We start from the raw sequence: 15,566 nt of genomic DNA, 5'->3' as shown, positions 1-15,566 counted from the left end.
GTCAATTTAGATCTACAATGTAGCCACTAGTGAAATAGTGCATGAGGAGTGTAGTAAGAAGAGTAACACCGAAAAACAAGTGTGGGACTGGTCCAATATGTAACCTTTTTACCAATACCAGTAATTCTGATGATGCTGATCACGTGGTTTACCTCATTTGCATATTTCCTGTTTTTTAAAGAAAAATCAGGATTTATAATGGAATATCTTTGCAATAGCACTCATTGTTGTTTGAAAACCTTCAAAATAATTGTGTGAACTAATTCACAATGAAAATGTGTAATTTTATACATCACATTTAAAATAACAGCAGAAAGATTTTATTTACTAACCATCTTTTCCATCACATTTCACTGGCCATGGTATATAACAAACCAAATGCATGTAATAAACTGATCCAGTAAGACCAGTACGAGGACCAGTTCGACCAGTTTGAGGACCAATTAGACCAGTATGAAGACCAGTAAAAACCACCAGAAACAAGACCAGTATACTTATGACCAGTTTAATTTTTAACTGGACCAGTAAAATTTTAACTGGACCAGTATAACCAGTTAGACCAGTAAACCGATGTTCCAATTTCCATGAGTTACCAGTTAAAATTAGTATACTGGTCTAACTGGTCCAGTGGAACTGGTTTTTCCTTCTGGGGGGGGGGGGGGAGGCTGACCATATTGCAAAAAAATCATATGGTAATTTTTACGTCTTTTGTGTACCGACTAAATTGGAAACAATGGGGAGAGGGGGCCCCCGGTTCCGCAGCCCTTGAACAAAATTCTTCCTCAAGTCCTGTCAACACGAATAAATGATTTTTGGATGAAATAATGTCACCAGATCAAGTTGGTTGTATGGAAAATAGAAATATAGCTAGGTGAAGCCAATGTTATATGCCATGCCTCCAATGGTCTGATTTTTGCTTAGCTGCCATTGATTTTGAAAAAGCTTTCGATTAGTTTCGCACATATTAAAATGTATTGTACTCATTCGATTTTGGTCCATCCTTTCGTTATTTTTTTTTTGCCTGTAGGATGCGGGTGTGTTTACTTTCTCGTTTTTCCCTGTTATATTTCTTTCAGTGAATTCGAAAATGAATGAATTAATTTATGAATTTTTCTGTATGTTATGTTCATGAAGTAATTATTTCTTGTACCTTGATGTATTGAAGTTATTAGAGTGTATCATTTATGAAGTCATGAAATTATGAAGCCAGTTTATGTTTGTATTTACTGGAAGCCGCAATAAAAGAATAAAAAAAATCGAACGAGTCGATGGAGACTGGCACCGTCCGGTCCGGCCGACTGATGTGGGTAACCCTGAATGTGACTGTTGGTAACAAAACGTCAGAAGTTTGCGTGGCAATGAAAACAAAAGTTAAGAGGCCTGCATGAGAAAAAAAAGGTGGAAAAAAAGAGGGGCGAAAAAATCTTGTGTCAACATTTTCATAATTGATCTCACACCTTGCTTGAACTGCTAGCAATGCAATGAATGGATACAATATTTAAAGGTTATAATAACCCCAGGTTGTAACTTATGTGTTTAGCTGGCCTTGTAATGTCTGTGAATAAATATGGACGGAGTCACGAAGATGATAACTTGATGAGAGAATTAGGGTTAATAAAAAGATCCTCAAGGGGTGCGGTATTGAAGGGTGTGGCTCGCGTTATCGGGAATCGGAAGCAAGCTGCAGTCATAGGAGCTGGGTACCGTACCGGTACGGTTGGGCGGTACGAAAATATACAGTACGTGTATGTATCGGGAGCGCGAGCCAGCTAGCGCTAGCTGGAGGAGTGGAGGTTCAAGTTAGGCGAGGAGCCCAAAGAAATTACACGAACACTGAGGTGCGCCAATTTCTGACCGTCGAGGAGAGCCAAATTATAACAAGTTGAGAGGTGATTTTTCATGGTACCCATGGCATTTTATGAATTTTCAAAAAGGTTATGCTTAGATAATTCAATTTTAAGGGAAAAAATTAGTAGACTGTAAGTCTCATATCTTCAACGAGTAATGTTGTCCCATACATTGAGTTTGGTGTACGGTAGTCCGACCAAACTATTCTTTAGACGCATGTGGATCTGATATCTGGATTCTGGAGAGTATTTATTAAACACAGGGAGCTATGGAAAAATCGGGAGGAAATTATAAACGATTTAAGAAAATGTAAAATGAAACAGAGCCTCAGAAGAAATTAATCACACACCTCAATTTTATGGATGATTCATCAATGTTTCTTTTGCTGTTGACTAATTTTTTTTAATGTTACTTTTGTGCTTATAAAAAAAATCCTGAAAACAATGTAGATTAGCCTTTGGTGGCCTCTACATTAAAAAAAATGACCAGACAGGACCTGGTATGGCCCACTCATTCAATGAACAAGGTTAGAATAATAATAATATAGATGCACAAGAAACAAAGTTTTTTCTTGTACTTGTGTCATGTCTTATGAAGTTGAGCTCTGCTCAAAGAAACAAGCAAACATAAAGTCATAATTCCTGCGTGGGTGCCAATTTTTGTTATTTTGTTTGTATTGAATATCAATTGATTGCAGTGTTTTCTACTGTGATTTCAATTGATTTGTGTATTTTAATACCAGTCTTATCTTGGGGTTGGGGTTAGAGTTCTTAGGTTTTACAATGAACAACTTGGCACATAATTGTTTATTTATTATTATTGGCAGGCTTAAGCAATGTCACATCTCCGGGGCTAATTGGCCCATTGACATGGTACAATTGCTTCAATTCCATGTCCCCATGCATTTACAGAATTTTATGTTTGAATCAAGATTTACATAATAGTGAGACTTGTAATTGCCACCTCTCCCATTAGAATTTGTGCTAGTAACATATTTTATATAATACCAGTACTTATTCTTATACAAATCTGTTTTCTATTTTGCAGAACTTGGATTGAAATGTTCTACTTAGAGGTGTACTTCATAAATCAAGATGCATTGTACAATGCTGCAGTACTCAATCTGTGCCCTTGTGGTGTTGCTGACACTTTTACAACTCATACAACTTACCATGATCTCATGGTTGGATAATATCAGTCCTAATCATATACAAAATAGAGCAAGAGAAGTGTTACCAATGTCAGACATGCAGAAGCAGAATGAAACACATCAACAACGAGAACAACTCATCCACATTACTTTGCCAGCAGCAAAGCTGAACACATATGGCTCTTATCAAATATTCTATGATATCTCAAAGACTCGACTCAAATCAATTAAGACGAGAGATATTACTCTTGTCTCACACAGTTCTATGAATAATTTATATCATTTACCAGAGTTAGTGGACAGGTGGAAAGGACCAATTTCTTTGGCTGTGTTTGGGAGTTTATCTGATGTAAAAACTCTTGTAAGTTATGTCATGTCTCTAAAAGAATGTATCATAGGAGTGAGAAGAAATGTGACATTCCATTTGGTCCATCCTGTTAACTCAATATCAGAAGAGGCTGAAGTATTTGGGTCGGTCCATAATAAACATTCTTTCATGGTACCTTTGATAGATTGCAGTAAACTTATTGATGCAATTAAGGCGTCATATAGCAATGTGCAGAATTATGCTGAAGATGGCATTTTGTATCCAAATAATCTCTTGAGGAATGTTGGCCGTTCAAACATTTTAACAGAATATCATTTAGTGCTGGATATCGATATGCTTCCAAGCGTTGGTCTGCGGGAGAAGTTCTTAAACTTTGTGAAGGGTTCATCGTCTCTATGGCTGGATGAAGACATGGTGCATCAGATGGTTTTTGTATTACCAGCATTTGAGATGGATATTGAAGCAGTTTCCAAGGTGCCCAGAGATAAGATGGAGTTGTTGAACTACTTGGAGGAGGAAAGAGTTCGACAATTTTATGTGAAGGCCTGTTCCTATTGCCAGAACCATACAGATTATGTCAAATGGACCAGTCTGCAGGTAAGCTTCTTCTCCTTCTTCAAAAAAGGTCCAGTTCAGTACCTGAACATTTTGTCTTGTCACGTTGGTGTTAGAAATTTTGTGATCTTCAACTACATTTTGATGAGTTCCCATTTCACATATTGTGTTAGTAAAAAAAATAATGTATAATTAGGATTTAGGAATACAGCATTTGTATGCAAACTTCATCTATCTCCACATTTTTGGATGTCGTGTGACTTTTCCAGCCAATCAGAGAAATGAACCCTGCAAGGGACCATGCATACTGCACTTTGAAAGAGTATATAAGGCCTGCTTTTACAAACTTGCTCATTCTCCTTAAGACGACAAGAACACACTTGTCGAAATGTCAAGATTGGGTGGTCCTTTTCAAGACCAACACTTGCCCAAGAAAGATACTGTACATGGTGTACTGTGAAACCTACTACACTATTCATCTACCTTGCATTCTTTCTTAACAAATTTGATTTTTTTATCATTAGATTTTATCATTTATCATTAGACAATATTGTTGAATTTCTATTTGTACACCAACTTCATACAAAATAATTCATATAGTATAAAATTACTAAACCATTGTAATACAATACCAGGAAAATAAATCCTATACTAGGGTGTGATAAAAATTATTGATACAATTACCAATTCTTCTAGACATGCATACATTGTTTCACATATCAATGACCTTGCTCTTTCAGTATTAATGTAAAAGTTTTTACTCAGATCATGAAACTTTTTTTAATTCATAGATTGATAAAATAATTGTTTTCATTCTAATACCTGGAAATGGTACTCACATAAGTTGTAGGTTGATGATAATTATCTTCTGAGTATTTAAGTAGTAAACATCATTATTTTAAAGAAGATCACTCCGCATTAACCTCTGGTTTATATTAAAGCTTTTTTCCTACCGTAGTTAAAAGTAAATTGGGAAATGATTTTGTTAACTTGTAATGATGTAAGTATTTGATATGTTGATATTTAAAAAAAATCTGTATCTCAAAATGTAATAAGAAAAATTTACCTTTTTTAAATATAATGAAAATCTAAGCCAATGCTTAAAAACAATATCAAGCGATGTATTACAATCAATCTGTCAAAGAACCATGTTTAAATTTCTTTTAAGTAACACAATATTCACAACATAATTTGAAACCTAACTGATGCATTTCATCTTGTTTTTTTTTGGGGGGGAGGTAAGTTTTTTTTTGATAATCACGCTTTCCATACTTTCCATATTTTGTAATTATTTTTATATTTTCAAATAATAGTACAATTTTCTGTTATGTCATATTCAATGTGTATTTTATACAGAGCGTAACTGGTAAGCTAAGTGTGGCCTATACAGTGGAATGGAAGCCTTTGTGGGAACCCTTCTACATCAGCAGGAGTGATATACCTATTTATGATGAAAGATTCAGACAGTATGGTTATAATCGCATCAGTCAGGTAATGATCCGATAGTCTCAGTTCCATTAAAGTGGAAATCAGAAGTAGATAAAGAAAGTGTTTTTGTCACTGATCTTTGTAATGCATTTGCAGTGGCATGATGTTACTTATTCAGACAAGCTGTCTTATATGATGATTTCCTTTTTTGATATATATCCTGTAGTCTTATCTATCAGATGCCATCAAAGGAAGACGTAGTTAAAGCAGCATGCTAGTCATTGGGTCACATGCATAAAAAGTAGCAATTGCTTTTGCCAGACTTTTGTTTGATTCCCTTTACATAAAAATGACCGAGCAAAAGCTTTTGCTAGTAAGCTCAAGCCATTTTTAACTGCTTACTAGCGTATGCTTCACAATTAAGCTATTGCTATAAAAAGTATGCATAAAATGAACATTTTGTTTGTGTGTTTAAGCATTTGCTTTGGTTTTCTCAAGCTTCTTCAGAGCAGCTTGAGCGTTTGCTTGATCAGCCCGTTTGCAACTTATAATCATGTTTATGTAACTGAGAGAGAACCCCAAGATATACAGCAGCCTACATGTTTTCTTCCTAGTAAGTGCAAATTAAATGCCAACTATTCAAATTTATTAATCAGAAATGAGAAAAGTTTGACACCACGTCTGAGGAAAAGATGTTACAGGCAGACAGGAGATAAGGGGTATTTTGCACTGCCACACTTAAGTGTTCGAGTCATGCCTTTGCTCTATGAGTCGTGTTCACACTGGTCAGCGTGATGTCGCTTTTGTTCAAATCGCTAGAAATTTCTTTCTGTGGGCAAGAAAAGGCTTTAAGCACAAGCAAAGAGTTATGCATTCAAAATAAAGCAATCGCTAAAGCATTATATTTTGCTTGGTGAGCAATTGCCTGTGCTTGAATACTTTTAATGCATCTGACCCATTGGGTAAAGTACAACATTTGTTATTTTTCCTGTCAGCTGCCTGATAAGAAATATCTTCTAGCAATCACTGATTATTCTATTCCTTCATTTTTCTCTGAATTTTTGTAATAATTGAGTAATAATCAATTTAAAGACTGCCATTAAAAAGACTGGTAGACAAATCCTTATTTCTTGTATGCATGTATTCCTTTTCAAGGGTGTGACCAGCAATGTATTGATGTTAATTACACATCAATAATCCTATAAAAGCAAAATAAAATTAGATTATAGAATACTGCAATGATAAAAAAATTGAAAACATAATTTCAGTATGACAATATTACATTGTAACATGTGATTAGGAATACTCAGTTCAGACCGATACTGTAATTTCACTGATTTCTCTCAGTTTTGGTGCAATGTCATTTGTGGCACTCTGGACAAAAGTTATCATTGTTCCCTCAAACAAGAATATTTGTCTCTTTGGTGTCATCTTGAGACTTAAACAGTTTATTGATACTTTAAAGTGCACCTATATATGAACATACAATAATTTGTTAAATCCTCTTTTATAATTTCAAAGTTTGAATATCCACTGTACACTTTTCTGTAACAAGTGTTAATATTGTTGTCTTTTATGCAGATATGTGAGCTGTATATGGCAGGTTTCAATTTTGCAGTGCTGGATAAGGCATTTGTTGTTCACAAGGGCTTCAAAGAAAAAACAGAATTTCATCAACAGAAAGACGAAGAAAATCGTATGAACTACTACCTCTTCCTTGAATTTCACACAGCTCTACAAGCTAAATATCCAGAGACCAAGAGAAGGTGTATTAAGTAAGAGCCTCCTGTTTGTAATCAATATATGATTTTTTTCATATTTATAATAATGTTAATGCTCAGATTGAACTACAATATAATTTTAATGATTTGTGGTATATTTTCTTGGGTAAGACACAAACAAGTTGATAGATGTAATTTATAGGACAACTGCCCAGGGACGACAACTCCCCTGATTAGGTGCATGCTAGAGTTTTTTTTAGAAGGACTTGCATTTTTGGGTAAGGTCAGGGTGTTCTGTTGGGAGACTTGATACCGATTTCAGTAACTCATGATTTTTGGTCTGCACCAGGCCCGCACTAAAATAGTCTGCACCACAAGCAGACAAATACTAGGGCACATAAGAGATGTTGGTGGTCTGGTGCTGCTAATAGCAGTGTCAAAATAATAGGCCTACTGGTCTGGTGGCGGGCTATTTTAGCATGCGGCATTCATAAACTCAACATTTTACGACTTAGATAAGAGCTGGTGTTGACCAGCGAGTTACTGAAAGCAGTATTATACTCTAAGGAGGTCTCCTCCAGGTGAGAAGTGTACAAGAATGTTCATGGGTGAATGTTATCAAAGGGAGTTGTCCACCTGGAGGAGTTGTATTTAACAGCGATAGACATACCATGGGCAATAATTAAAGCATATAATTTATTAATTTTCTGTATTCATTCACTACCGATTGCATACTACTGTTGACTTCCTTTGCTTGTTTGTGCAGACAAAAATAATGACAAAGATTACCGGGTACACAATTATTTTTCTATATAAGCTTGAAATCTTTTAATTTCTAAATTAGCATACATTTTTCATTGGTGTACATAAATACTGCTCTTATAATGATACATATACCTTATACATAAAATCATATGTAGGCAGATGTATATTATCAGTCTAAATGAACAGGGACATGTTTAGAACTTGTAATTTACAGGCAGACATTGATCAGTAATTTTCTGAGTTTTCTTGCCATCTGAAACACTTTAAAAATGTTCTGTTTATTTTTACACAATTAAACATTATTTAAACATATGCACAGTACTGAACAGTCTCTTTGGATCTGAAATATCTAGACACGCTTGTTATTACTGTAACTCGTCCAGTATTTTTTTAAATTAAATTGCCAAAATTCTTTTTATCTGAGGCATAGTAAACATCTTGATCTACATGAACTTAGTTTAATTGATGGAATATTATATTAAGAAAGAGTATGATGGGCAGCTGAAGTGATTTCTTTGTTTGCTCCATGAAGCTTCCATTGGAAACCAATACAATTCAATATCAATTTGGTTGATTCACTATACGGTGTGCCATTGGCTGCAGCAAAATTCGCAATGCCTCATGGGAAAAAGTCATCAGCTGTTGCTCCCGCTTGTATTAAATAAGTGCATGCAGGCATGCGATTGTTAATCGCTGGCCGACGCGGCTCAACCAGATATGCTGTTTACTAGGGTCCAGGAGGTGGGAGAGAAATTTTCCTGCATATTTCTTTGCGAAATTAAAACCATTTTTTTTTTGCTGAATTCTGGCCATATGGTTGTCATTTTTGAAGCATCATAGCCACATTACAGTACGTTAGCACTGTGCGCTGCTTGCGCTTCCACGTGATGCCGACCCTGAAGTTAAACATCTTGTTTGTTCACTGCAACTGATAGATGGCGCACCATATTATAATATGAATCCACCGAATTGGAGAGTGAGGGAGTTTAATGATACCATGATAACTTTTTATGTGATTTTATTTTTGAAAGACAAAGCAGTTGTAGAGAAAAATAGCTAAGCTCACATTAAATTTTATGCTGCTAGCTGCACCGCGGGTCAATTTCCTCTTCACAACTGTTCACTTTAAAAAAACTGTTTATGAACAGAATGTTAAATATATCTGATAAACAAGACCTGTTCGATTATTGTAAAAGAAGATGCTTAGAAACTTTCGGAAAAGTATGTCAGAAGGGGGGGGATGTTGGATCAGGCACTTCCTGATCTATCAAGGATTATTGTTTGTTATTCCACATTGAAATAAAGAAAAATTCCTCTTTTTCAAAATTCTTTTGATTAAATCAAGCTAAGATGAGCTTTGTCAATTTATGTTTGGCATGTACATGATGTTTGTGGATGATTTCTTTACTTCAATATGTGACCTATATGCACTTATTTCTTATATTTCTATTTTCCTATTGCTAATTCCTTTATATATCTTGCTTCAAGTACATCATGTACATTTAATAATTATAAATAATAACAGTGTCTTGCATGGATGCCTTTAGTAGTCAACACAAAGGAGATGTAATGATTCTCGGGCAAAATGAAAAAAAATAGAAAATGATTGTAACTATTAGCTGAAGATATATGCTTTAGAGTTGTGATTTGAAGTTAGTGGATATTACTTAAAATAAGCTTGCTTACAAATGTTTGGAAGTATCTTTTGGTAGCGTCACAGTTATTCTTCAAAACTAAATGAAAATTTAATGTAACTGCAGTGACCAAACTTATTAGCAATAAAGACAGTTATTTTGACAATTGTTTTCAAATTTTCTTTTTCAAACTAGCAATATGAAATTAGCCAACTTGCTGTGGATGTAAGTTTATGATAAACTGAATGAATGGTTCTTTCCATTTCCGTTTAATGTCATTTTTATTCTGGACTTTGTTTGATCATTCTGAAAACCACTATTTTCTTTTAAATTTATTTTATGTTATATTTTTATTACTAGTACAGCTTCCGTAAAATAGTAAAGAATGATTTCCAGTACATGTAACTTATATTTTTCTTGCAAAATAAAGAGGGTTGAACACAATAGCCTGAATGTTTCAAAGGTATATAGCTTTGAATCTATCTTACATCTTTACATATCCTTATAAATTCATGTTTGTTGTTTCCTGTATGTCATTTTTGTTATTTCAGTACTGTATTCATTGTCATACATGTATGTTGTGGTGTAAATGGCACAAACTCCAATTTTGACTGAATGGAATTTCCCATTGCAACCAATAATGTAGATGTAAGTTATTTTTGTTAAATGGTAAATGGTAATATTATGCAAACTGGTAGACAGAGACACTATAGTTGAGGGCATGAAAAAGTATTTGAAGTGCAAAATTCATGCGAATGTATTGTGATATGGAGGAGGTGTAATAACTGAATACATGTAGATACTTGTTTGTATTTGTGTATTTTTTAATCGAACTAACAATATAAAAGTAACTGACATTACTATTTATACATATGTGGTTGTAAGAATAAAATGTGTTACTAGTAATTCCAGTGGTGGATCCAGGATCCAGAGGGGGCGCTGCAGGGTGCAGATGACAATTTATTTTCATAGCTTTCACTATATTGAATGGGGGGTTCTCAGAATAGAGAGAGGGTTTGTTTCCCTTGTGTTCCTGCCTAGATCCACCACTGCATTCTCTTCCAATGTTTAAAGATATTTTATATATATATACATAAGAAATCTAAGTGTAGAAAAGATTTAGTCTGGAAACAAAAGAATCATTTGTTTGTATGACAAAAAGACTTTTTGTTTCCCACAAGGTATTTTCTTTTCTCACAATTTCAAGTATAACTGCAATGAACAGCTGTTTTTTCAGATTTTAATGGCAGCGTAATTGTATTGCCACTTTAAAATACAAAATTAGGAATTCCTGCTTTTAAAATACACTTTCAGTCAAGGTAGGGACCTTTTTTATGTGTGAAAAGGTCCATTTTAAATGGATTTTAATTGTTATTCAGTAATATTCATCATTAATGATTAGTTCGAGGTTTATATCATTATTACTAAATATGACAAGAATGCTCCGTTTTAATGCAATTGTATAATACTAATGAAGGTGTATTTTGTATATTTTGTAATTTAAGGTTTTTAATTGTTTTGTTCCATTCAAAGGTCCTATATGGTGAGTATTCAGCATGTATTTAATTTACAGTATTTGGAAGTAGTAGGTCAATTTGTCTTTCAGTTTAGACTATAGTTAATTAAATGATGACTTGGTAATTTAACCTGTATGTATGTTCATTCCTAAAGCTATTAGAATGCTGTTTTCCAGTTTTATTTATTTATCTAAATATGATGTATTATTGGTGCAATGAGAATGATGCTTTGTTTTCCTTGGTGTTGGAGTCCCCCATTGGACTTTTTAGGGTACTGTACATTTCAGTTTATCAATAGTATTGGAAGGTGCATTGTGACTGTACTTGGATTTCATGGGGAAAAAATGGAATACATTTTGCTGTAAATTGCCAATTTTATATTAAAGAAACAATACGTATTGATTTTGTGTTATTGTGTCATATGTGTAAGATTCTCCTTTTTCTTTATTAAAACAAAGTAAGAAAGTTATTAAAGCAGCTGTTCTTTTCTAAACATGCCCTTAAGAAAGTACAGCAGTAATGTTTCCTTTTGATGTCTGACGTTTGAAGCTGCCAGTTTCATAAGGAAATATGAAGAGCCATTTTTGGAAGTAAAAATATGTTCATGATTTTATATGCCAGATTAGTGCCCATACATGCCCTGCCAAGTAAATTTTAGTCATATTTCAGGGAAAATTGCATCTTTTCTTTTCACATGCCTCCAAAAAGTAAGTACTATATATACTGCTCAAAATGCAGTAGAAAAGTAATTATCACATATTTCCCTTTATTCATGACATAGAGGTATGGAGTCATGCGGGAATCTTTGTTCATCCATTTGGAAGGCAGGTGGAGCAAAGTGCATGCCTGACATACTTTCTTCGTGCAGCTTTGAATGTGGTTCAAAGGGATTTTCTTTGATGTTACACATCTCTACTTAAACCTTGTTAAGACTGATATCACTCTTCAAAAAAAATATTTGGTAAAAATTCTCCCAAAGGGTAATTATGTGTCCAACCAACATTGGGCATTTCTTTGGGGCATTTTTATTTATCCAGTGTGATGAAAATTTTGCCCATTCTAAAGTAATTTCTGCTTATTTTTTTAAATCTTACTGGACAATATGCTTCCCGCATTGGGTAAAACACTGCCCAAAATTGTTTGGACATATAATATACCCTCGTGCTGGTTAAAATTTTTCCCAGTATTTTTCACAGTGTATAATTTATGTGTGGAAAGGGAAAATAATGAGGTAGAAGAATGAGAGAATTGATTAAGTAATCAAAATGGGTCATTTTGCCTCCGACGAAGATCCTGCTAGGATTGAAAGCTTAGGCCCCTTTTGACTCTAATTTACTCAATTGGCTCTTTTTTTAGATAAGCAGTTTTCAGCAGCTTCTTTTTGCCAAGTAATTATTGTATTAATATTCAATTTGATGTAGTAACATAGATTTAGGAGGGGAGGGGGGGGTAAGAAAGTAAAGAATGGAGAGAGATGGGAGACGGGGGTGAGGAACAGATGATGGCAATACAGAATTTTTACCACATTCCCCCCCCCTTCAATTTTGTATGTGAAATGTTTCCGGTTACTGACACTGTTACTTGCTTTCATACTTTTTTCTTCCTTCTTTTTTTTGTATAGTCCTCTTACTCTAATATTTACCTATCTTGCTCCTTTCTTCTTCTTTTCCTCCTTCTCCCCATCCTTCTTCCCAGTTCTTCCTAGGCTTTCTTAGGTTTTTTTTCATCAGTTTTCACTGATGAACTCATTTTTCGCTGATGAACTCAGTTTTTCGATCGAAAACTATAAGTTAATCGAGAAAAACCTAATTTATCGCGTGATAAACTGAGTTTTTCACTTGAAAAAAATAGTTATTTGATAAAATATTCATCAAGCGAAAAATAAGTTTATCAAATTCAATAAACTAAGTTTTTCGATTTGATAAACTCAGTTTATCGAATTTCATGAACAGTTATTCACCATTAATATATCGGTTGTGCAGCTACAGATCTATGGGGGGGGGGGGTATGAGAAAGGATTTTAAAATAGGGTGATCATTGTCTTAGATTTTTTTTTGTTAATTTAAAACAGCATTGCATATTGGTTGATATTGCAATTTCGCTTTTTTTATCTTTTTTTTGTTCTGTTTTTATTATAACAAATTGAAATAAATCACAAAATTTACAAATAATTATAAGGTGATTAGAAATTGTGCCCTCAAGTTCGTCACGCCTCGTTTTATCTGGTCATGCAAAAGTCAATTCCTCCCTCTGATATCTGGATGGGCGGAAATCTGTAATGGAAAGTAGGGGGGGGGACCAAGGGTTGGAAAATTTGACCATAAAAAAGGGTTATCCCCCAAAATGTGAGAGGTCATTTTCACCCCCCCCCCCCCCCCCCCCCCAAAGTCACGGAATAATGTGAGGATTGCTCCTGCCATTACCAGGAAAGAAATTGGCAGTAATAAGACAACACGTTGTTTTAACACAACCAAAAAAAATATATAACAGTAGGTAAACTCTTCTTCTTCCTCTTCTTCTTTCCAGTTCTTCCTAGCTTTCTTAGGTTTTTTTTTTAATTCGAAACAGCATTGCATATTGGTTGATATTGCAATTTCGCTAATAGAAATTGTGCCCTCCCGCTCGTCACACCTCATTTTATCTGGCAAAAGTCAAGTCCTCCCTCCTCCTTCTTTTTCTTCTTCTTCTTCTCCTCCTCCTTCTTCTTATTCTTCTTCTCCTTCCTCCACCTCTTCTTCTTCCCAGTTCTCTTGGTTTTTTTTCATTCAAAACAGCATTGCATATTGGTTGATATTGCAATTTCGCTTATAGAAATTGCGCCCTCCCGCTCATCACACCTCATTTTATCTGGCCGCGCTGCAAAAGTCAAGTCCTCCCTCCTCCTCCTTCTTTTCTTCTTCTTCTCTTTTCTTCTTCTTTTTTTTCTTCTTCTTTTTCTTCTTCTTCTTTTTCTCCTTCTTCTTCTTCTTTTATTTCTTCTTCTTCCTCTTTCTCTTCTTCTTCTTCTCAGTATATCGACGATAAACTCAGTTTTCACTGATAAACTCAGTTTTTCGCTGATAAACTCAGTTTTTCGATTGAAAAACTAAGTTAATCGAGAAAAACCTACTTTATCGCGCGATAAACTGAGTTTTTCACTTGAAAAACAGAGTCATTTGATAAAATATTTGTCAAGCGAAAAAATAAGTTTTTCAAATTCAATAAACTAAGTTTTTCGATTTGAGAAACTCAGTTTATCGAATTTGAAATAGGGGGGGTATGAGTAAGGGTTTTAAAATAGGGTGATCATTGTCTTTAGGTCTAAGGGTACTAGAAGCAGGGGGAGCAGAGGGGGCACTTGCTCCCCACAATAAAACATTTTGGTTTGGCAATTTTTTTTTTTTTTTACGGGGGGGGGGGTAAAGATAAAGGGATTTAAAAAGGGGGACCAATGGCATTGGGTCCAAGGGGACTGGAAGTGGGGTAAGAGGGGGCACTTAATTGCCCCCCCCCCAAAAAAAAAGGGGGGATGTGACACAGGATTTTGTCTCGGGGTATATGCATACTGATGTAAGAAGAAACTTGAATGCGAGTAAGCAAAGTAACCAGCTTGTCACGCTTCTACGTTTTCCAGAGTGAAATTAAAGGATTTCGTGAACAATTTGGGATAATTTTATGAAAATATTCAGTGAAAAAAAAAATGAAAGTTTTCACATTGTTTGGGGGTAAATTGCTTGCTCGGGAGGTAATTGTCCCTCTCCCGCTGCGTACGGCAATGCCCCGCATGTGCCCCTTAAAATTTGAAAATAATGAATCCTAAAAAACAAAACAAATGAAGGCACAATTTCATAACTAAAAATTGAGAAATTTCACCCCCAAGGAGCACTACACTTATCATTATATTCAATGTAAATGCAAATCCTATGGGAATTACTTGGGGCAATCAAGTGCCCCCCGGTAAATTGCCAATTCGTCCACTGCCAACTCGTCCACTCACCACATGGTCTATATACCTTCATTTAGTCTAACGCCGTTCCGTCCATCAACGTTTCGTATACCAACCATTGGTCCAATATCCATTTGGTCCGATCGTCACTTCGTCTAATCGCCAGTTCGTCTATCGTCTCATTAACCAATTAACACTTAATCTAATTAGACCATGGACCATAGGTCCATAATGACCAACTCTGGTAAATGGACTAAATGGCTATTGGACTAACTGGTTATTAGACGAAATGGCAGTTAGACTAAGTGGATATTGGACGAACTGATGCCTGGTAGACCAAAATGATAGTAGACGAGTTGACAAATTGACGAATTGGCATTGGACCAAATGAAAATACCCCCCACCCCCCCCCCCCCCCCTCCCGGCCGCCATCCGGTAATTCTGCTGATCCTGAAACGAAAGGGCTCAATTAAATTGCAATTAACAGACTGAAAGTTTTGAACTAACAAGTAAAGAAAAAGGATAATGAGTTTATCAGAAGTAAATAATGGCATTTATATATAGTGGGGCACATGGGCACGCTGGAGAAGAATTTTATTATGACATGTGTGACAAAGGGAGCTAAAGAGGCGATAAATTTCTCAGTTATGAAACTGCATGACACTTTATAGACAAAAGTTCCTTCATTGTTGATT

General features: G+C 35.0%; 1 protein-coding gene across 3 annotated transcripts; it reads left to right on the top strand.

Moving 5' to 3' along the window:
• Positions 1–1,794: 1,794 nt before the first annotated feature.
• Positions 1,795–10,262, top strand: LOC121419244 (beta-1,4-glucuronyltransferase 1-like). Of its 3 annotated transcripts, none has more exons than XM_041613622.1 (4): positions 1,795–1,889; positions 3,634–3,923; positions 5,238–5,372; positions 6,891–10,262. In XM_041613622.1, exons 2-4 carry the CDS (start codon positions 3,660–3,662, stop codon positions 7,086–7,088), a joined length of 597 nt encoding a protein of 198 aa, XP_041469556.1. In that variant the 5' UTR covers positions 1,795–1,889; positions 3,634–3,659; the 3' UTR covers positions 7,089–10,262. The 3 variants fall into 3 exon arrangements, with proteins under 3 accessions (XP_041469556.1, XP_041469554.1, XP_041469555.1); XM_041613620.1 differs by having other exon boundaries at positions 2,896–3,923; XM_041613621.1 differs by having other exon boundaries at positions 1,795–1,934; positions 2,896–3,923.
• The last annotated feature ends 5,304 nt before the right edge of the window (positions 10,263–15,566 follow it).

Source organism: Lytechinus variegatus, chromosome 7, assembly GCF_018143015.1.
Source record: "Lytechinus variegatus isolate NC3 chromosome 7, Lvar_3.0, whole genome shotgun sequence".
Taxonomy (NCBI): Eukaryota; Metazoa; Echinodermata; class Echinoidea; order Temnopleuroida; family Toxopneustidae; genus Lytechinus; species Lytechinus variegatus.
This window is presented reverse-complemented; position numbering and strand designations above follow the sequence as displayed.